General features: G+C 51.2%; 1 protein-coding gene across 1 annotated transcript in view; it reads right to left on the bottom strand.

Moving 5' to 3' along the window:
* LOC144508741 (basal cell adhesion molecule-like) overlaps window positions 1–22476 on the bottom strand; it is a 75567-nt gene extending 53091 nt beyond the window's left edge. Inside the window, exons 1-5 of the mRNA XM_078237049.1 lie at window positions 22293–22476; window positions 10296–10423; window positions 7149–7365; window positions 2098–2168; window positions 487–583 (exon numbers count right to left, since the gene is read on the bottom strand). Of these exons, the coding sequence (XP_078093175.1) occupies window positions 487–583; window positions 2098–2168; window positions 7149–7365; window positions 10296–10423; window positions 22293–22476 (697 nt within the window). The remainder of the gene's footprint in view (window positions 1–486; window positions 584–2097; window positions 2169–7148; window positions 7366–10295; window positions 10424–22292) is intronic.
* Window positions 22477–22699: the final 223 nt, after the last annotated feature.

Raw genomic sequence — 22699 nt, forward strand, 5'->3', positions numbered from 1 at the left:
AGGTGCGGAAGAGAGTTGTGGAGAGAATGAGTGACGGGTGAAGAGAAAGGGGGAATGAGAAAGCGAGGTGAAGGGAAGGAGAGAGTGCGCCAGAGAGAGTGTAGCAGGGACAGATGGAGAGAAAGAGGAAATAGAAAGGGTGAGAGAGAGAGAGCGGGAGGAGAGAGAGAAAGAGAGTGTGAGAGACAGAGAGGGAGCAAAAGCTTCAGACTTGTGTGGAGAGGAAGTGAGGGAGCGTGTCAGAGAGAAAGAAAGAAGAGGAGAGTGATAGAGAGAGGGGGAGGCTCAGAGCGTGGGGAGGAGCAACAGGAGAGAGAGCGAGGGAGGGAGAACAGAAAGAGAGATGGAAGAAAAGGGTGACACAGAGAGATTGAGAGAGAGAGAGAGAGAGAGAGGGAAGGGAGATGGAGCGAAGGTGGAGAGGAGGGTGAGGTGAGAGGGCGGGTGGGACTGTCAGGTGCCCACGGTACCCGTCTGTCGACTTACTGTTGTTGCGGGTGGTGACAGTTGGCAGCAAGACCTCGTCCTTGTACCAGACAATGGAGGGTGCAGGGTATCCATTCCTGCTCGTACATGTACCAATCTACAAGACAAAGAGAGGCTGGGGTCAGACACAGATAGCCAATGCCCGAGAGCCAACCATTCCCCATCAGTTAACCATGCCCACTCGCCTACCACGTGACGTTACAGTGCCAACTCAACTCCCATGATTCATGCACGGGATGTGGGCATCGCTGGCTGGCCCAGCATTCATTGCCCATCCCTCATTGCCCCTTGAACTGAGTGTCTCACTTGGCCATTTCAGAGGGCAGTTAAGAGTCAACCACATTGCCGTGGCTCTGGAGTCACATGTAGGCCAGACCAGGTAAGGACGGCAGATTTCCTTTCCTAAAGGGCATTAGTAAACCAGATGGGTCTTTCTGACAATTGTTAGACTTCTAAATCCCAGAGTTTTTCATTGAATTTAAAATTTTACCCTCTGCCAGGGTGGGATTCGAACCCAGGCCTGATCCTGGGTCTCCGGATTACTCGCCTAGTGACAATACTACTCCCCTTTACTCAATACCTTGCCCTTGTTGGAGGCAAACCCTGCTGTGGACAGAGAAGAACATGGGAAATAGCAGCCACTAGAGGCCATTCAGCCCATCGATACAGCCTCCCCCCATTCAATACAATCATGGCTGACCTTCCACCTAAACTCCAATTTCCCACCCTTTCTGCGTGGGCGGCACGGTGGCACAGTGGTTGGCACTGCTGCTTCACAGCGCCAGGGACCCGGGTTCGATTCCGGCCTCGGGTTACTGCCTGTGTGGAGTTTGCACGTTCTCCCCGTGTCTGCGTGGGTTTCCTCCGGGTGCTCCGGTTTCCTCCCACAATCCAAAGATGTGCGGGTTATGTTGATTGGGGTGCGAAATTGCCCCTTAGTGCCAGGGGGATTAGTGGACTAAATATGTGAGGTTACGGGGGTAGGGCCTGGGTAGAATTGTTGTCGGTGCAGGTTCAATGGGCCGAATGGCCTCCCTCTGCACTGTGAGGATTCTATGATTCGAAGTAGGCTTACATTAACACTGCGATGTAGTTACTGCGAGAATCCCCCAGTAGCCACACTCCGGCGCCTGTCAATTGACGGAGAATTTAGCACGGGCAATGCACCTAACCAGTGCATCTTTCAGACTGTGGGAGGAAAGCGGAGCACCCGGAGGAAGCCCACGCAGACACGGGGAGAACGTGCAAGCTCCGCACAGACAGCGACCCAAGCCGGGAATCGAACCCGGGTCCCTGACGCTGTGAGGCAGCAGTGCTAACCACTGTGCCAAACGGCCTGCTGTGTGCGATCTCGGATCACCCTCTTATTCCCCTCCATCTGTCAATGTCTTGTCGTGACCCTCGCGGTCTGAGAGACTCCCCCAGATGTGTCCAACCCCTCCGATGTCGGAGAGAAACCCTCAGAGTCCAAGCTCACGCGTGAATCCCACTGCAGCCCCGAGACCGCCCCCCCCCCCCCCCCCCCCCCCCCACCCCCCGCCACCCCTCACCAAACCCACAGCCTGAACAAATTCCCAGCCTCGGGGGATGCAGCCCGGAGTCTTGCCTTACCTCTGACGGGTCCCGCTCTGTCACTGATAAGATAGCTGGATTATAATCCACGTCAGGCTGCTGGGGGGCATCTGCAAACGATAGATAATGAGTGAGAAATCCGGGGGGAAAAAAACTGCAACCTGTGGAAGCGGTGTTTCAGAGTGAGTAATGATCAGTTATTCAGACATTCCCGGGTAGGCCGGAATTAGGAATCCGAACCTATGCACAACACCACCAAACGTGCGCCTAACAATGCTATACCATCCTCAACATCCTGATGATCAAACAACGTTGGGGTCAAGAGTTAATTTCCAAATTAAAATGAAATTTGAGAGCCGGATGTACAGGACTTAAGCACCCATGAAAAGAAAGTTCTGCCGAAATTTTTTGACTCATACTCATCAGGAAACAGAAGCATGTTTGGGACAAAGCTTCCCCATTTGATTGGCACCCCATCCACAAACATCCACTCCCTCCACCACCGATGAACAGCGGCAGCCATGTGTACTAGCTACAAGATGCACTGCAGCGACTCACCAAGGTTCCTTTTTATTCATTCATGGTGTGTGGGTCTTTAGGAGCGCAGTTGAGAGTCAACCATATTGCTGTGGCTCTGGAGTCACGTGTAGGCCAGACCAGGTAAGGATGACAGATTTCCTTCCCTGAAGGAGGTTAGTGACCCAGGTGGGTTTTTCCGACAATCGACAATGGTCATCAGTTGATTCTTAATTCCAGATATTTTTTATTCAATTCAAATCCAATCAAATCAAAAGTTGTATGTATGATTTGTGAGCTTTTGATAATCGGATTTGAACACTAACTGCACAAACCTTATTGATGGGTAACTATAAGGCCAAGCAGCAAAGCATGATGGTTAATATCATTCCGATAATGCTAAGATTGCAACATTGCTCACGCTGTAGCCCAGTTACTCAGCTGCAGATGGGGAACTGAGATTAGGAGCAGCACTTTCCAGACTCGCTCATCTCGAAACTGGAAAATCCGCGGTCAATGGACCTTTTCATGTTCCAACCCTCTCCCGCTCTGATTCCCGTGGCGGGCGGGATGGTAAGATTCGCCCCAAGATATCTGAGGTCAAGCTTTACCGTCTCAATTGCATGTGAGACCAAAAAGAAGGGAGTTTTTTTACTTTGAATGAATATATGTGAGAAGTATAGAGATATGGGCAGCACAGTGGCACAGTGGTTAGCACTGCTGCCTCACAGCTCCAGGGGCCCGGGTTCGTTTCCCGGCTTGGATCACTGTCTGTGCGGAGTCTGCACGTTCTCCCCGTGTCTGCGTGGGTTCCCTCCGGGTGCTCTGGTTTCCTCTCACAGTCCAAAAGAGAGGCTGGTTAGGTGGGTTGGCCGTGCTAAATTCTCCCTCAGTGTACCCAAACAGGCGCCGGAGTGTGGCGACTAGGGGATTTTCACAGTAGCTTCACTGCAGTATTAATATAAGCCTACTTGTGATAAATAAATAAACTTTAACTTTATATAATTGTATAACCGACTGATAAATGTTTGCCGAGTGTTCGAATGCCACAACATGTCAAGATGTAGGTCCACCTGTTAAGAAGGGACCTTTTTTTAAAATTCGTGGAACATGGGCGTCGCTGGCTGGCCAGCATTTATTGCCCATCCCAAGTTGCCCAACAGCAGTTGAGAGTCAACACATTGCTGTGGCTCTGGAGTCACATGTAGGCCAGACCAGGTAAGGATGGCCGATTTCCTTCTGTAAAGGACATCAGTGAACCAGATGGGTTTTTCCATTAATGGTTTCATGGTCATCAGTAGATTCTGAATTCCAGATATTTTTTATTGAATTCAAATTCCACCATCTGCCGTGGCGGGATTCGAACCCGGGTCCCCCGAACATTGGCTGAGTTTCTGGATTAATAGTCTGGTGATAATACCACTAGGCCATCGCCTCCCCCTTGACCTCTGTCCGACTAAATGTTGTGACATGTTACATCTGCATGAGGGTTATTAATAGGATGAGCAGATTGCGACATTGTGGAAAACGGTTAACGCCTGCGGACTCAGGAAATGTGCAAACCTAAAGGGGGAAAGGTGACTTTGGAACAGCTGTACACCACTCAGTCTCTCGTGCCTCCTCTGTCACTCAATGAGGTCATGGCTGATCTCCCTGTGGCCTCAGTTGCACCTTCCTGACTACCCTCTGTGCCCTTTAGCTCCCCCTAACTCCGCCTTAAAACAAAATAGTCACTGGCCTAACCTCCACCGCTCTTTTGCTGGAAAGGGGGAGAGAGCACTCCACAGACAAACAACCCTCTGAGAACAAAAAACATTCCCCTCATCTCTGTCTCTAAACTGAGCGGTACGGTGGCGCAGTGGTTAGCACTGCTGCTTCACAGCGCCAGGGGCCCGGGTTCGATTCCTGGCTTCTTCCCTGCTGCTGATAGACTTTTGAATGGACTTACCTCTCATTCAGTTGATCTTTCTCTACACCCTTGCTATGACTGTAACACTATATTCTGCACTCTCTCCTTTCCTTCTCTATGAACGGTATGGTTTGTCTGTATAGAGTGCAAGAAACAATACTTTTCACTGTATGCTAATACATGTGACAATATTAAATCAAAGCAAAATCACTGTCTGTGCAGAGTCTGCACGTTCTCCCCGTGTCTGCGTGGGTTTCCTTCTGGTGCCCCGGTTCCCTCTCACAGTCCAAAAGATTAAATGCATTGGCCATGCTAATTTCTCCCTCAGTGTACCCGAATAGGTGCCGGAGTGTGACGACTAAGGGATTTTCACAGTAACTTCATTGCAGTGTGAATGTAAGCCTACTTGTGACACTAATAAATAAACTGAAATAAACTGAATGGGAGACCCCTTCTTTTTAAAACAATGCCCCCAACTCCCGTTTTGTTCTGATCTCTCCCACAGGGGGATAAGACCCCCTCAGGATCTGAAAAGTTTCCGTAAGGTAATTTCTCATTCTTCTAAACTCCAACAGATGGAGGCCCAACTTGTCCAATCTTTCCTCATAAGACAAGCTCCTTCATGAGCCAAAGGATTATGTTTTTTTTCATCCGTGGGACATGGGCACCACTAGTTGGCCAGCATTTACTGCCCATCCCTAGTTGCCTGAGGACAATTGAGAGTCAACCCCATTGCTGTGGATCTGGAGTCACATGTAGGCCAGGCCAGGTAAGGATGGCAGATTCCCTTCCCTAAAGGACAATGGATTTTTCCGACAATTGACAATAGTTTCATGGTCATCAGTAGATTCTTAATTCCGGATATTTTATTTTGAATTCAAATTCCACCACCTTTCAAGTTTTATTTCTGAATGTCACAAGTCAGCTTACGTTAACACTGCAATGAAGTTACTGTAAAAATTCCCTCGTCGTCACAATCTGGTACCTATTCAGGTACACTGAGGGTGAATTTAGCATGGCCAATGCACCTAACCAACACATCTTTCAGACTGTGGGAGGAAACCGGAGCACCCGGAGGAAACCCACGCAGACACGTGGAGAATGTGCAAACTCCACACAGACAGTGACCCAAGTCGGGAAATGAGCCCGGGTCCCTGGCACTGTGAGGTACAAGTCCTTATTCACCTGATGAAGGAGCTTGAGACTCCGAAAGCTCGTGCTGCCAAATAGACCTGTTGGACTTTAACTTGGTGTTGTGAGACTTCTTGCTGTGAGGCAGCAGTGCTAACCACTGTGCTACCGTGCCACCACCATCTGCCTGGCGGGATTCAAACCCGGGTCCCCAGAACATTAGCTGAGTTTCTGGATTAATACTTTAGTGATAATACCACTCGGCCATCGCCGCCCCAGGTCCAAAGGCAGGGATAGGGAGTTAGACCACAGATCAGCCATGATTTCTTTCAGTGGCGGTGGAACAGGTTAGAGGGGCTGAATGGCCTATTCCTGTTCATTCCAGGAATCAGTCGAATGAGCCTTTACTGAGATTCTTCAAGTGTGTGGATATCTTTCTTTTTAAGTAAGGAGACCAAAACTGTGGAACATGTCTCTCCAACCCGCTTTACAAATGTGGCAACATGTGTGTAGAATGGGAGTGAATGGGAAGGAGTTTGATCCATTGGGTTGGTGTAGAATGGGAAGGAGTTTGATCCATTAGGATTGTGTAGAATGGGAAAGCCTGTGATTCATTGGGATGATGTAAAATGGGAAGGAGTTTGATCCATTGGGATGGTGTAGAATGGGAAGGAGTTTGAACCATTGGGATTGTGTAGAGTGGGAAGGAGTTTGATCCATTGGGATGGTGTAGAATGGGAAGGGGTTTGATCCATTAGGATGGTGTGGAATGGGAAGGAGTTTGATCCATTGGGATGGTGTAGAATGGGAAGGGGTTTGATCCATTGGGATGGTGTAGAATGTGAAGGAGTTTGATCCATTGGGATGGTGTAGAATGGGAAAGCCTGCGATTCATTGGGATGGTGTAGAATGGGAAGGGGTTTGATCCATTGGGATTGTGTAGAATGGGAAAGGGTTTGATCCATTGGGATTGTGTAGAATGGGAAGGGGTTTGATCCATTGGGATGGTGTAGAATGGGAAGGGGTTTGATCCATTGGGATTGTGTAGAATGGGAAGGGCTTTGATCCATTGGGATGGTGTAGAATGGGAAGGGCTTTGATCCATTGGGATGGTGTAGAATGGGAAGGGCTTTGATCCATTGGGATTGTGTAGAATGGGAAGGGCTTTGATCCATTGGGATGGTGTAGAATGGGAAGGGCTTTGATCCATTGGGATGGTGTAGAATGGGAAGGGGTTTGATCCATTGGGATAGTGTAGAATGGGAAGGGGTTTGATCCATTGGGATGGTGTAGAATGGGAAGGGGTTTGATCCATTGGGATGGTGTAGAATGGGAAGGGGTTTGAGCCATTGGGATGGTGTAGAATGGGAAGGGGTTTGATCCATTGGGATGGTATGTGGTGCGAGCTCCCCTCTGTCTCCTGACCAGCCACAAGCCAAGGTTGCTCTGGAAGCTATGCTGCAACTTGGATGCTGCTCCCATGCCTCAGCCCGAGTGACAGTCCAGCCTCTCGGCTTGCCAAGCGTTCCCTCACCAAATACTCGCAGCTCCGTCTTTCCTTCCTGACTTCCCGCTGCGCCGGCGATGACCTGACACAGGAAGGTCTTCTCATCTGTCAGCTGCACCTGGCTGATGGAGAGCGTGTCATCATCGTCCATGGTTACGCGGTCACTGTAGTCCGTGGCTGGGTCCGTCACACTGCTGGTCGCATCTTTGTACGCAATCCGTGTTCGCTGTCCATTTTTATTTACCTATGTGGGGCGGGAGGGAGGGGTGGAGAGAAGGGGTATGGGCAAAACAGAAAGACACAGCCACATTAACATGCAACATCTCTGAATGGCGCTGTGTCTTCTGCTAAATAAAATCCTTCTTAGACATTTTTCCAAACACAGGTCGACACCCAAGAGCGATATGTCCAGTGACGAAAATATTTCACGTGACGTCAGTCTGAAGGAATGTCTTAAAGGAGGAGGGAGAGAGGTGGAGAGGTTTAGGGAGGCAATTCCAGAGATTAGGTTTATCCCCAAACAGCTAAATGCACGTCCACCAATGGCAGAGCGATGGGAATTGGGGGATGTTCAAGAGGCCGGAATTGGAGGAGCGCAGAGATCTCGGAGGGTTGTCAGGGCTGGAGAAGGTTACAGAGATAGGGAGAGTTGTAGGGGCTGGAGAAGGTTACAGAGATAGAGAGGGTTGTGGAGGTTGGGGGAGGTTACAGAGATAGGAAGGATTGGGGGGTTGGAGGGAGTTACAGAGATAGGGAGGGTTGTAGAGGTTGGAGGAGGTAACAGAGATGGAGTGTTGTAGGGGCAGGAGGAGATTACAGAGATAGGGAGACTTGTGGGAGCTGGAGGAGATTACAGAGGTAGGGAGGGTTGTAGGGGCTGGAGGAGATTACAGAGATAGGGAGGGTTGTAGGGGCTGGAGGAAGTTACAGAGATAGGGAGAATTGTAGGGGCTGGAAGAGGTTACAGAGATAGGGAGGGTTGTGGGAGCTGGAGGAGATTACAGAGGTAGGGAGGGTTGCAGGGGCTGGAGGAGATTACAGAGATAGGGAGGGTTGTAGGGGCTGGAGGAAGTTACAGAGATAGGGAGAATTGTAGGGGCTGGAAGAGGTTACAGAGATAGGGAGGGTTGTGGGAGCTGGAGGAGATTACAGAGATAGGGAGGGTTGTGGGAGCTGGAGGAGATTACAGAGATAGGGAGGGTTGTGGGAGCTGGAGGAGGTTACAGAGATAGGGAGGGTTGTGGGAGCGGGAGGAGGTTACAGAGAAAGGGAGGGTTGTAGGGGCTGGAGGAGGTTACAGAGAAAGGGAGGGTTGTGGGAGCTGGAGGAGGTTACAGAGAAAGGGAGGGTTGTGGGAGCTGGAGGAGATTACAGAGATAGGGAGGGTTGTGGGAGCTGGAGGAGATTACAGAGATAGGGAGGGTTGTGGGAGCTGGAGGAGGTTACAGAGATAGGGAGGGTTGTGGGAGCGGGAGGAGGTTACAGAGAAAGGGAGGGTTGTAGGGGCTGGAGGAGGTTACAGAGAAAGGGAGGGTTGTGGGACCTGGAGGAGGTTACAGAGAAAGGGAGGGTTGTAGGGGCTGGAAGAGCTTACACCTGCCCCCAGCACAGCTCAGAAAGACAATGCAGCCCTGGGCGAGCCTGAATGCCAGTTTGATGGGCTAACCATGTTCTCAGTGAGGGTGGGGTTGGCGGTGGGGGGGGGGGGGGGGGGGGGGGGAATAGTTGAGGTGAGTGCTGGATTGAGCATGAATTTAATCCCGAGTACACTGTACGTGGATGAGGCTGATAATCACGCCTGTACAGCTGATACCGGGAGGTGATCTCATTGTGCTGTTTAAGATGGTTAAAGGATTCAGTCCAGGCGTCTGGAAGAAATCATTGCCTTTAGTTGGGGAGGGGCGGGTACAGGACAAGAGGGTCCAGAATCCCAAAATTCGATCCCGGCCGTTTCCAGCGGGTGAATTCGGGAAGCACCTCTTTGCACAGAAGGGGCGGTAAAATTTGGAACTCTCTCCCCATTCCTCCTGTGGGGGAGGGTTTGGGAGAAGGGGGGGTCGGGGCGGGGGGGGGGGGGGGCGGGGGGGGCGGGTCGGGGGGTGATTGTGGCGGGGGAGGGGGAGATTGAAAATGTCAACAGTGAGAGCGATTGATATCTGTTGGGGAATCGGATTCGGTGCTGAGTTGATGGGTGTTTATGGGCAGAACAGACCCGAGCGGCTGAATGGCCTCGTCCATTTCAATGTTCATCCATCGCTACTGTAGCATCCAATGTAGACTCAGGTCTGATTGATTATACTCACCGCCGCTCTGAACCCCCAAACTTCCCCCTCCAGGATTTCCCCGACATTCCAAGAGGGTTAGAGAGATAGGGGAGGCCCCATTTACGAGGCTTCCCACTTGTTGGAATGACCCCACCACCAGGAAGGTCTGGTCGCCACACTACCAGAAGGATGTAGAGGCTTTGGAGAGGGTACAGAAAAGATTTACCAGGATGTTGCCTGGTATGGAGGGCATTAGCTATGAGGAGAGGTTGGAGAAACTTGGTTTGTTCTCACTGGAGCGACGGAGGTTGAGGGGTGACCTGATAGAGGTTTACAAGGTTATGAGGGGCATGGACAGAGTGGATAGTCAGAAGCTTTTTCCCAGGGTAGTTGAGTCAATTACCAAGGGGCATATGTTTAAGGTGCGAGGGGCAAGGTTTAAGGGAGGTGTACGAGGCAAGTTTTTTAGGCAGAGAGTGGTGGGTGCCTGGAAGTCGCTGCTGGGGCAGGTAGTGGACGCAGATACAAGAGTGAATTTAAGGGGTGTCTTGCCAAACACATAAATCGGATGGGAATAGAAGGATATGGTCCCGGCATGGGTAGGGGCTCATAGTTCAGACGGGCAGCATGGTGGGTGCAGGCTTGGAGGGCTGAAGGGCCTGTTCCTGTGCTGTAATTTTCTTTGTTCTTTGTATCCAGAGTTGGGAACTTGGCTTCTGATCTCTGAGTACAAAGGCCATTTCCTGTTACATTTGTCCAGGCCTCTCGGTCACTTACTCCTGGACCTCGCCTCAGCCCTCTCTCCCCTCCCCTTCCCCAGCGAAGTCCATTGACGCAGTGCTTCCCCCTCCCCCATCCCTCGAGACTCCGACTCCCCTCCCCTCCCGTTCCAAGCTCTGTTGAAACGTACCACGAACCACTCCACCATCACGTTGCCGGTGGAGCCGGTGATGGTGTGGGTGCAGGGGATTTTCACCGGCTTTCCCACCTCAGCGTCCAGCTGCCCTGGAACGGAGAGAACCACGGAGCCCAGGCACCCTGCATTGGAAAGAGAAAGAGAGATTGGCGTCAGAACCACAATGCAATGGGGAGTGCCTATGTTCATGGGCGGTTCACTGAGGATCCTGCTGCCTGGCAACAAGCACCGCCCAGATCCTACCCAGCATGCTTATCTGCCATTGGCTGTCCGGTACATCCACCCTGCCCGCCTACACCAATCAGAAAGCAAATAAACCCTTCATCAACTGTGGGTTAATCTGAGACCATCAAATGGTCAACAATGGAATTCAGGAAGTAGTTGATGCCAAAACATTGAATGTATTCAAGAGGCAGCTGGATAGAGCACTTGGGATGAGTGGGATCAAAGGTTATGGAGATAAAGCAGGATTATGCTATTGAGTTGGATGATCAGCCATGATGGTGATGAATGGCGGAGCAGGCTCGAAGGGCCGAATGGCCTCCTCCGGCTCCTATCTTCTATGTTTCTAGTTTTAATTCTTGAAGACAATGAGAACAACATGTCATTCTTAAAATGTTCCCGTTCTTCCCACTGAAGCTCACGTTTAGTCATGTCTTAGGAATTAGACAATCATTCCGGGATATCCCGGGAAAACACTAGCAATGGTTCAATGGTCAGAGTTCCAGCCACTGATCAGCAGGAAACATTTTGCCTCAGAGTCACATGGTTCTGGGTTTGAGTCCAGTAAAAATTGAGCCCGCAATCCAGGCTGACTTTCCCAGTGACAGGACTGAAGGAGTGCCACACTGTCAGAGGGTCAGTACTGAGGGAGTGCTGCACTGTCAGAGGGTCAGTACTGAGGGAGTGCTGCACTGTCAGAGGGTCAGTACTGAGGGAGTGATGCACTGTCAGAGGGTCAGTACTGAGGGAGTGCCGCACTGTCAGAGGGTCAGTACTGAGGGAGTGCCGCACTGTCAGAGGGTCAGTACTGAGGGAGTGCTGCACTGTCAGAGGGTCAGTACTGAGGGAGTGCTGCACTGTCAGAGGGTCAGTACAGAGTGAGTGCCGCACTGTCAGAGGGTCAGTACTGAGGGAGTGCTGCACTGTCAGAGGGTCAGTACTGAGGGAGTGCCGCACTGTCAGAGAGTCAGTACTGAGGGAGTGCCGCACTGTCAGAGGGTCAGTACTGACAGAGTGCTGTACTGTCAGAGGGTCAGTACTGACAGAGTGCTGTACTGTCAGAGGTCAGTTGTGAGGGCGTGATGCATGCGTGTGGTTGTGTATGTATGTATGAGAATGTGTGTGAGTGTGAGCTTGTGAGTGGGAGTGTGTGTGTGTGTGAGTGTGTGTGAGTGTGTGTGTGTGTGAGTGTGAGTGTGTGTGTGAGTGTGTGTGAATGTGTGTGTGTGAATGTGTGAGTGTGTGTGAGTGCGTGTGTCAGTGTGTGTGTGTGTAGGGGAGGGGAGTGTGTGTCGGATTGTGTATGTGTGACTGTGTATTTGAATGTGTGTGTGCGTTGGGCGGAATGTGTGTGGGAGTGTGTGTGTGTGACTGTGTGTGTGTGTGTGGGGGAGCGGGGGGAGTGTGTGAGGGAGTGTGTCAGTGGGAGAGTCAGAGACAGAGTCAGGCACACAGAGAGTTTAATTCTCCACTGCGGAAGCAGTGTGGCTGATGCTGCCTGAGTGAGTTACAAGGGGAACTCTGTCTGAATTGTAACTGAACACATCAGACAAAGTGAGAATGTCGGCAAGGATACAGAGAGATCAGACAATGTGACAGCGAGGAGATGTCGAGTGCCCAGGAGACTGCAATTGGGATGAAAGCTCTGGCGCTGAAAATTCTCAGTCACACTGGCTCTGATCTTCCTGCACATCCCTGCTCCTCCCTAACCAGCCCCCCCTCCCCCACTCTCCCAGGTCGCAGATCCCATCCATCTGAAGCCGCTTTCTCTATTAGGTTTAATGAGCTGGGAGTTGTTGTGATTATTTCCTGACGATTAACCCAGTCTCCACCTGTTCCATCTCGATTTGGGGACTGCCAGAGAATGTGAATTTGATTGTGTGTGAAAGTGTGTGAGAGAGAGTGAGTGTGAAACTGTGTGAGAGAGTGTGGGAAAATTACAGCACAGGAACAGGCCCTTCGGCCCTCCAATCCTGCACCGACCATGCTGCCTGACTTAACCAAAACCCCCTACGCTTCCGGGGACCATATCCCTCTATTCCCATCTCATTCATGTACTTGTCAAGATGCCCCTTAAAAGTCACTACCGTATCCGCTTCCACTACCTCCCCTGGCAACGAGTTCCAGGCACCCACCACTCTCTGGGATAACACGGTGGCACAGTGATTAGCATTGCTGCCCCACAGTGCCAGGGAGCCGGGTTCGACTCCCGGCCTGGGTCACTATGTATGCGGAGTCCCCACGCTCTCCCCCCGTCTGAGTGGGTCTCCTCCGGGCGCTCCGCCCCCGCCCCCCCACCCCCCCGCAACAATCCAAAGATATGAGAGGATGTGTGAAACAGCGTGAGAGAGAGAGAGTGTGAGACTGAGTGAGAGAGTGTGAGAGATTGAGTTTGATTGAGTGTGAGAGTGTGTGAAAGATTGAGTTTGATTGTGTGTGTGAGAGAGTGAAAGAGTGTGAGGGATTGAGTTTGATAGAGTGTGTGAGATTGAGTTTGATTGTGTGTATAAGAGAGTGTGAGAGTGTGTGTCTGTGAGAGAGTGTGAGAGTGTTTGTGAGATTGAGTTTGATTGTGTGTATGAGAGAGTGTGAGTGTGTGTGTGTGAGAGAGTGAAAAGTGTGAGAGAATATGTGAGATTGAGTTTGATTGTGCATGTGAGAGTGTGTGTGAGAGCGTGAGAGAGAGTCGGAGAGAGTGAGAGACAATGTGTGAGAGTATGTGAGAGACAGAGGGAGATTGCAGGAGAGAGTGTGTGTGTTCGAATCAGTGTATGAGTTTGTCTCACTTTGTGGCTTATCCACTGTTTGAGTGTTGGTGTATATATATCCCTATATATTTATCGCTGTTTGGATTCCACAATCTCCCCCCCAGCTGCTCTCTATTGGAGCTGGTGTCCCAGTTTGAAAATGATCCCTGTGGCCCTCCTCCTCAGCTGTTAATCATCCTGTCACAAGCGTCTGTGTGTCTTCATTGTCTGAATCAGTCTCTGCACAGCACACCCAAACCTCCTCCCCTCCCCCCCCCACACACACTCTCCTTCACACACATTCTCCTTTACACACACCCACAAACACACTCACACACTCTCATACACAAACACACACACACTCTCACACACAAACACACACACTCTCCTTCACACACACACACTCTCACACACACACACACTCACACTCTCACACACACACACTCTCACACACAAACACACACACTCCCACACACACACTCACACACTCACACACACATACACACTCACACTCTCACACACACACTCACACACACACACTTCTCTCGATTACACATGGACAATCCTGGAGGTTGGCTGCAGGTGTCAGTATGAGGCACTCACTAATAAATCCAATGGGGAATTCAGGAGAAACATCTTTTCCACAGGGAGTGGGGAGAATGTGGGACTCACTCCCACAGGGAGTGGGGAGAATGTGGCAACTCGCTACCACAGGGAGTGGGGAGAATGTGGGACTCGCTCCCACAGGGAGTGGGGAGAATGTGGGACTCGCTCCCACAGGGAGCGGGGAGAATGTGGGACTCACTCCCACAGGGAGCGGGGAGAATGTGGGAGTCACTCCCACAGGGAGTGGGGAGAATGTGGGAGTCACTCCCACAGGGAGTGGGGAGAATGTGGGACTCGCTCCCACAGGGAGTGGGGAGAATGTGGGCGTTGTTCTCACAGGGAGTGGGGAGAATGTGGGACTCACTCCCACAGGGAATGGGGAGAATGTGGGACTCGCTCCCACAGGGAGTGGGGAGGATGTGGCAACTCGCTCCCACAGGGAGTGGGGAGAATGTGGGCGTTGCTCTCACAGGGGGTGGGGAGAATATGGGACTCGCTCCCACAGGGAGTGGGGAGAATGTGGGACCCGCTCCCACAGGGAGTGGGGAGAATGTGGGACCCATACCACTGAATTTTCAAATTTGCTGATGACACCTCCCTCGTGGCTCGGATCTCAAACAAAGACGAGATGAATAATAAGAATGAGACAGAGAATCTTGTGTACTGGTGCGGTGACAATAGTCTCTCCCTCAATGTCAGTAAAATGAAGGAGATAATCATTGACTTCAGGAAGCGTAATGGAGGACATGCCCCTGTCCATATCAATGATGACACAGTAGAAATGGTCGAAAGCCTCAGGTTTCTAGGTGTCCAGATCACCAACATCCTGTTCTGGTCCCTCCACTCTGATATTATAGTTAAGAAAGCCCACCAAAGCCTCCACTTTCTCAGGAGGCGAAGGAAATTTGGCATGTCCGCTACAACTCTCACTAATCTTTACAGATGCACCATCGAAAGCATCCTTTCCGGATATATCACAGCTTGGTCTGGCTCCTGCTCCGACCAAGACTGCAAGAAACTACAAAGGGTCGTGACGAATCCCAGTCCATCACGCAAACCATCCTCCCATCCATTGACTCTGTCTACGCTTCCCGCTGCCTCGGAAAAGCAGCCAGCATAATTAAGGATCCCACGCACCCTGGACATTCTCTCTTCCACCTTCTTCTGTCGGGAAAAAGTTACAAAAGTCTGAGGTCCACATTCCAAGCAACTCAAGAACAGCTTCTTCCCTGCTGCTGTCAGACTTTTGAATGGACCTACTTTGTATTAAACTGATCTTTCTACATACCCCAGCTATGGCTGTAACACTACATTCTGCACTCTCTCCTTTCCTTCTGTCTTTATGGTATGTTTTGTCTGTATAGCGGCAAGCTTTTCATTGTATTAATGTGACAACAATAAATGCAAATCATAGCAAAACCAAAGCAGCAAGGTCAAAACATTGGGACCTTGAAGTAAGTGTCAGAGACAAGACAGCTGACTCATTCACACAATGTTTGCGTGATGCCAAATACTGTAGTATAGTGGACGAAATTCAGGCTGATTCTAAGATCACAGGAGCAGGGAGCTTGTCACAAGGCACTGACACACTTCATGACTCACACAACAACTGGCATTGACTTAGACCCTTGAACACTGCAAATCCTCCCAACCGTTAAAAGCAGCCATTATCAAAGACAATACAAACATTGCCCAAGATACAGGTGGCCAAAAGCTTGGGCAAAAAGGAAGGTTTTGACAAGACTCTGAAAGAGGAGAGAATGGTGGAGAGGTTTATGTGAATTCCGGAGCTCAGGCCCCCCAACCCCCCAACCCCCCCAAGGCAGCTGAAGGCACGGCCGCCAACGTCTGGAGGAGGTTACAGAGACAGGGAGGGATGTCGGGGCTTGAGGAGGTTACAGAGATAGAGGGGTTTGTAGAGGCTGAAGGGGTTACAGAGATAGGGAGGGTTGTAGGAGCTGGAGGAAGTAACAGAGATAGGGAGAGTTGTCAGGGCAGGAGGAAGTTACAGAGATAGGGAGAGTTGTCGGGGCTGGAGGAGGTTACAGAGATAGGGAGAGTTGTCGGGGCTGGAGGAGGTTACAGAGCTCGGGAGGGTTGTAGGAGCTGGAGGAGGATACTGAGATAGGGAGGATTGGAGAGGTTGGAAGAGGTTACAGAGATAGGGAGGTATGTAGAGGCTGGAGGAGGTTATAGAAATAAAGAGGATTGTAGGGGCTGGAGGAGGTTACGGAGATAGGGAGGGTTGTAGGGGTGGAGGTGGTTACAGAGACAGGAAGGGTTGTAGTGGCTGGAGGAGGTGACAGAGATAGGGAGGGTTCTGGCGTCTGGAGGAGGTTACAGAGATAGGGAGGGTTATAGTGGCTGAGGATGAGAAAAGTCAGCAGAGCAAGTGTGGGTGAAGTTATGAGTTGGGAGACGAGGACAACAGAGTTGTGGATGAATTGTTGTGCACAGAGGGCGGGGAAAGGACTGTGATCAAATCATCAAGTTTGTTTTGAACGTTGACGCTGTGTCTGCAACTATTAATCACCAGTGTCTGAGAGAGAGAGGGGGGGGGGGGTTATAATTTCCTTAGGCTCCCGGTCCCCTGCACAGTGCAGCAGCCCCACTGGAAATCAGCCACAGTCTCAGGGCCGGGCATTCAGTGTGTGTGGAGATACAGTTCGGTGCCCATGAAAAGAGAGGTGATTTCCCGAGGAACGGAAAAGGGGGAATGATCCGGGAAATGTACCTGGGAAGGGCAGATGTCACGTTCTCTCTGTGTCGTGGGTTTCAAACTAAAAGGAAAAGATGTGCTTTGCACACAGATTCAAAGTAACGCACAGCGAGTTTATTGAAAGTGATGTTGCCTGCACGGCACAGAAAATGAAAGCATGGCAGGAGCCTTTGTCGCACCCCAGTGACATCGCCATCTAATCATGTGATCGCTCTTGAAGCAATCATGCAACCTCTTAAATATATAGCAGAGGAGAGTGGAGTCGATGAGAAAGAAGCGGATGAAAGGGTTAATGATGCCTGGGCGGGGGGGAAGTGGGGGGGAGCGGGCTGAGGCAGAGCTACGGCAGGCTTGACTGGGCAGCTCGGATTCCCGCTGTCAAACCCTGAGGATGGACATCTCAGGATAGGGGACTAACGAGGCAAGGGAATGCACAATGAAGAGTGCCATGCTGGGAAGTACAGAGGACCAAAGGGACCTTGGGTGCGTGTCCATAGGTCCCTGAAGGCAGCAGGGCAGGCAGCTAAAGTGGTTAAGAAGGCATACGGGATACTTGCCGTTATTAGCCGAGGCACTGAATTTAAGAGCAGGGAGGATATGAAGGAGCTGTATAAAACGCAGGTTAGGCCACAGCTAGAGTACTGTGTGTGGTTCTGGTCTCCACACTGTAGGAAGGAGGTGATTGCACTGGAGAGGGTGCAGAGGAGATTCACCAGAGGCACCACTGTGGCACAATGGTTAGCACTACTGCTTCACAGTGCCAGGGACCTGGGTTCAATTCCCAGCTTGGGTCACTGTCTGTGCGGAGCCTGCACGTTCTCCCTTATGTCTGCGTGGGTTTCCTCCGGGTGCTCCAGTTTCCTCTCACAGTCCAAAAGACGTGCATTGGCCATGCTAAATTCTCCCACAGTGTGCCCGGACAGGCATCAGAATGTGGCGACTATGGGCTTTTCACAGTAACTTAATTGCAGTGTTAATGCGAGCCTACTTGTGACACTAATAAATAAACTTTAAAAGGATGTTGCCTGACTGGAGCATCTCAGCTGTGTAGAGAGGCTGGGGTTGCTTTCCTTCGAGCAGAGAAGGCTGAGGGGGAACCTGATTGAGGTGTACAAAATCATGAAAGACATAGAAAGGGTAGATCAGAAGAAGCTTTTCCCCTCAGTAAAGGGGTGAATAACCTGGCTTAAAGTAAGGGGGCAGGGGATTTGAGGAAAAACATTTTCACCCACAGGGTGGTGGGAATCTGGAACTCACTGCCTGAAAGGGTGGAAGAGGCAGGAAGCCTCACAACATTTAAGCAGCATTCAGATGGGGACTTGCACCGGGGCGGCACGGTGGCACAGTGGTTAGCACCGCTGCCTCACAGCGCCAGGGACCCGGGTTCAATTCCGGCCTCGGGTGAAATGTCTTTGTGAAATTTGTACATTCTCCCCGTGTCTGCATGGGTTTCCTCCAGGTGCTCCAGTTTCCTCCCACTGTCCAGCAGGGTAAATATGAGGGGTTATGGGAATAGGGCTTGGGTGTGGTCGGTGCAGACCCATTGGCCGAATGATCTCCTTCTGCACTGTGGGGATTCTATGACTTGAAATGGCACAGCATACAAGGGTTAGGGTGAGGGTTCGCGCTAAAGAATTGGATTGGAATAGATCGGCGTTTGATGGCCAGCACAAACCTGATGGGCCGAAGGGCTTCCTTTTGTGCTGTAAAATTCCTTGACTGTGTGACCCTCCCGTGAACAGCGAGCATGTCCAATCAACATGTTCAAAACAGCAGAGGGGGCGGAATCTGACACACACCCAACGAGGCGTGACATGCTAACAAACACCAACAGGGTGGCCACACGAAATCCTCGCCAACCCTGTGAGGCGCAGAAACCAGTCTGGCAAAATGTTCCTTCACCATCCTTTGCCTTGCAAGCCACACAGCGACGCCACACTTGGTCAAACTGCCCACTCGTCCCACTTTCAGCACAATGTGGAATTGGGCCAATGGGAAATTGCCGCACAGGCCTCAGTTCAGGCACAGGGCTGCTCTTCAAACACTCCCACCCACCTCTGAAGGGGGCGGCATTAAGATTGGGGGCAGAATTTGCGGTTCAGCATTGTTTGGAGAAGCGTCAAAAGGCCGAGGAGGATGCCAGCGAGCGGTTCGCTTACTCCCTCCCTCCCTCCGTCATCTCTCCCTGTACGCGCTCCGATGAAGACGCGGCTATCGGAGCAGAATGACCCGGGCTGATTTATTTGTTTCAAGTCAGAAGGAAAGGACAGTTCCCTCGCGCACGACGGTGGGGGAGGTTGTGGTGGGGTGGGGGGCAGCGGGGGCTTCACTCCTCCCCGCACCACATCCCAATCCCGCAACTCTCCACTCCCTACACATTGACTTCAGGGAAAGCCTGCGCAACAGGCCTTGCACTGCTCAAATCACCACAGTAACGAGGGAGGGCCAGTGACTGGGGCCTACACAGGGAGAATTGGGGCCTAACTTTGATTGTGCAATGTTTTCCAAATCCCCCCCCCTTTGTAAAACATCGAGACACGAAACACCGGAGACTCAGACAGCGAGGCAACCTTTAATTTAAACCCATTAAAAAAAATAGGTAAACCGCGACTGATTTATACCACATCAAAGACTTCTTCAAAAGGCTTTTCTTTTCACCTCCAGCACAACCAGCCTCCAACTCTATTGTTTTTTTTTGGAAACACACCCATTTGGTTTTTTAAAAAAGAATAATATTTACCTATTCTGAGCAGGTGTTACCCTCAATTCCCACCCTCCGCCACAACTCATTGACATTCTTCCGGCCTATAATCCTTTCAGACTCAAAGCAACCATAAATTAAGGTTTTAAATCTCCACCTTTCCTCCTTCCAGCCAGGATTAAGTTTAAGACTCCCGGATTCAGTTACTTCTCCAATTCCAGAGGGAAGGCCAACAAGAGAACCAGGCCCCTGTCCCCTGCTTCTCCCCGAGCTCCTCAATTTATCCCTCCCTGATGTCTCACTCCCAGTCGCTCTTTCTAGACACTCCCCGAGTCCCTCACTTTATCCCTCCCTGATGTCTCACTCCCTGTCACTCCCTCCAGATGCTCCCAGAACCCCTCGATTCATCGCTCCTGGTGTCTCACTCCCAGTTACCATAAGATATAGGTGCAGAATCAGGCCATTCGGCCCATCAAGTCTGCTCTGCCATTCAATCATGGCTGACAAGTTTCTCAACCACATTCTCCGGCCTTTTCCCTGTAATCTTTGATCCCTTACCAATCAATAACATAGAACATAGAACAGTACAGAACAGAACAGGCCCTTCAGCCCACGATGTTGTGACGAGCTTTATCTGAAACCCAGATCAAGCTATTTCATCATAGTCAGAGGAAACCTATCTATCTCATAACCTATCTATCTCTGTCTTCAATGCACTCAGTGACCTGGCTTCCACAGCCTTCTGTGGCAATGAATTCCACAGATTCACCACGCACTAGCTGAAGAAATTCCTCCTCATCTCGGTTCTAAAGGTTCTTTACTCTGAGGCTGTGCCCTCGGATCCAAGTTACACCCTCGAGACCTTCCTTGAATTTCTCAAATTATCACTCCCAGTTACAGAGTGATTGAGTCATAGAGATAGACAGCACGGAGACAGGCCCTTCGGCCCAACTCGTCCATGCCGACCAGGTTTCCAAAACTGAACGAGTCCTATTTGACTGCGTTTGGCCCCTATCCCTCTAAACCTTTCCCATCCATGGACCTGTCCAAATGTCTTTTAAATGTTGTAATTGTATCCGCCTCTACCACCTCTTCTGGCAGCTCATTCCAGACACTCATCACCCCTCTGTGTGATAAAGCTGTCCCTCAGGTCCCTTTTAAATCTTTCCCCTCTCACCTTAAACCTACGTCCTCTAGCTTTGGACTCCCCTACTCTGGGGAAAAGACCTTTGCTATTCACCTTATCAGTGCCCCTCATGATTTTATTAAATTCTATAACGTCGCCCCTCATCCTCCTACACTCCAAGGGGAAAAATGTCCCAGCCTCGCCCTATAATTCAAACCTTCCAGTCCCAGTAACATCCTTGTAAATCTTTTGTTAAAGTTTATTTATTAGTGTCACAGGTAGGCCTACATTAAAACTACAATGAAGCTCCTGTGAAAATCCCCCAAGTCGCAACACTCTGACGCCTGTTCGGGCATGCTGAGGGAGAATTTAGCATGGCCAATGCAGCTGACCAGCATGTCTTTCGAACTGTGGGAGGAAACAGGAGCACCTGGAGGAAACCCACGTGGACACGGGGAGAAGATGCAGACTCCGCAGAGGCAGGGATCCAAGCCGGGAGTTGAACCCGGGTCCTTGGCGTCGTGAGGCAGCAGTGCTAACTACTGTGCCACCGTCATAGAAATCATAGAAACCCTACAGTACAGAAAGAGGCCATTCGGCCCATCGAGTCTGCACCGACCACAATCCCACCCAGGCCCTACCCCCACACATTTACCCGCTAATCCCTCTAACTACGCATCTCAGGGACAATTTTTAACCTGGCCAATCAACCTAACCCGCACATCTTTGGACTGTGGGAGGAAACCGGAGCACCCGGAGGAAACCCACGCAGACACGGGGAGAATGTGCAAACTCCACACAGACAGTGACCCAAGCCAGGAATCGAACCCAGGTCCCTGGAGCTGTGAAGCAGCAGTGCTAACCACTGTGCCACTGTGCCGCCCCGACCATGTCACCCCACACCCTTTCTATGGTGGGCAGCACGGGTGGCACAGTGGTTAGCGCTGCTGCCTCACAGCGCCAGGGACCCGGGTTTGATTCCCAGCTTGGGTCACTGTGCGGAGTCTGCACATTCTACTCGTGTCTGCGTGGGTTTCCTCTGGGTGCTCCGGTTTCCTCCCACACTCCAAAGATGTGTAGGTTGGTGGACTGGCCATAGAAAAGTGCCCCTTAGTGTCAGGGGAATTAGCAGGGTAAAAATGTGGGGGTACGGGAATAGGGCCTGGGTGGGATTGTGGTCGGTGCAGGCTTGATGGGCCAAATGGCCTCTTTCTGCACTGTAGGGATTCTATGATTCTATTCTATGATTCATTTTCACAACATCCTTCCTATTATTGTGTTTAAAAACACTTGCCGAGCCCCTCGATTTCTCATTGCTTCTGGACATTGTCAGGAGGGAGGCCACATCGCAGTGACAGAATCGCATTGGGAATACACGGTAAAAGTTCCAGCTGCAATAGCTTCATCGCACGCATGGTCAGTCACCACGACAGATATGTGGGTAGAGTTGAATCAGCGACTGACGGGAGTTAAATCCCTGTGTGGGCCTTCACACCGTGGGCACCATTCACTTCACAGAGTTCCGAGTGACGCTGGGAGCCTCAATGTGGCAATGAAGGTGGTGGCGGAGGGCGTGGAAACATAGAAACAATTTTTAGCATGGCCAATCAACCTAACCCGCACATCTTTCGACTGTGGGAGGAAACCGGAGCACCCGGAGGAAACCCACGCAGGCATGAGGAGAATGTGCAAACTCCACACAGACAGTGACCCAAGCCGGGAATCAAACCCAGGTCCCTGGAGCTGTGAAGCAGCAGTGCTCACCACTGTGCTACCGTGCCTTGGAGGTGGTGGAGGGATGCAAGCCACAGTGCATCCCTCCACCATGGGAGGGAATAAAATTGTTCTCCAGCTCTTCCCACTGCCTCGCCCTGTTCCCCAAAGGCCGTGCGGCCTATCCCGTTTGCAAAAGCCTGCAGGTTGCTGGGGAGTCCGGATTCGACTGTGAAGCACACTGCAGTCAAACTGCTGGCCCACCGCATCCCTTCCACGTTTAGACAGGCTGGGCACTGCCCAGTCGCTGACATGCTCGCCATGGGCCCTCTCCGCGCCATCTGGCCAAGCAGGTGGGGGGTACTGGATGAAGCAAACAGTGAGCAATACGTGCCAACAAGGATCAGACACTGCGGAAAACAGCTGGGCAAACGTTTGGAGCAACACCTGGAACTGACTCCAATTAAATCCCGCTCTCCACCTGGCTCTGCAGGTGAAGAATTCTCTCCAGTGGCAACCTACAAGACCCGACCTGCCTGATGGGAGCTGGGCTGGCTGCAGAGA

This window comes from Mustelus asterias, chromosome 20, assembly GCF_964213995.1.
Source record: "Mustelus asterias chromosome 20, sMusAst1.hap1.1, whole genome shotgun sequence".
NCBI classification, from domain to species: Eukaryota; Metazoa; Chordata; class Chondrichthyes; order Carcharhiniformes; family Triakidae; genus Mustelus; species Mustelus asterias.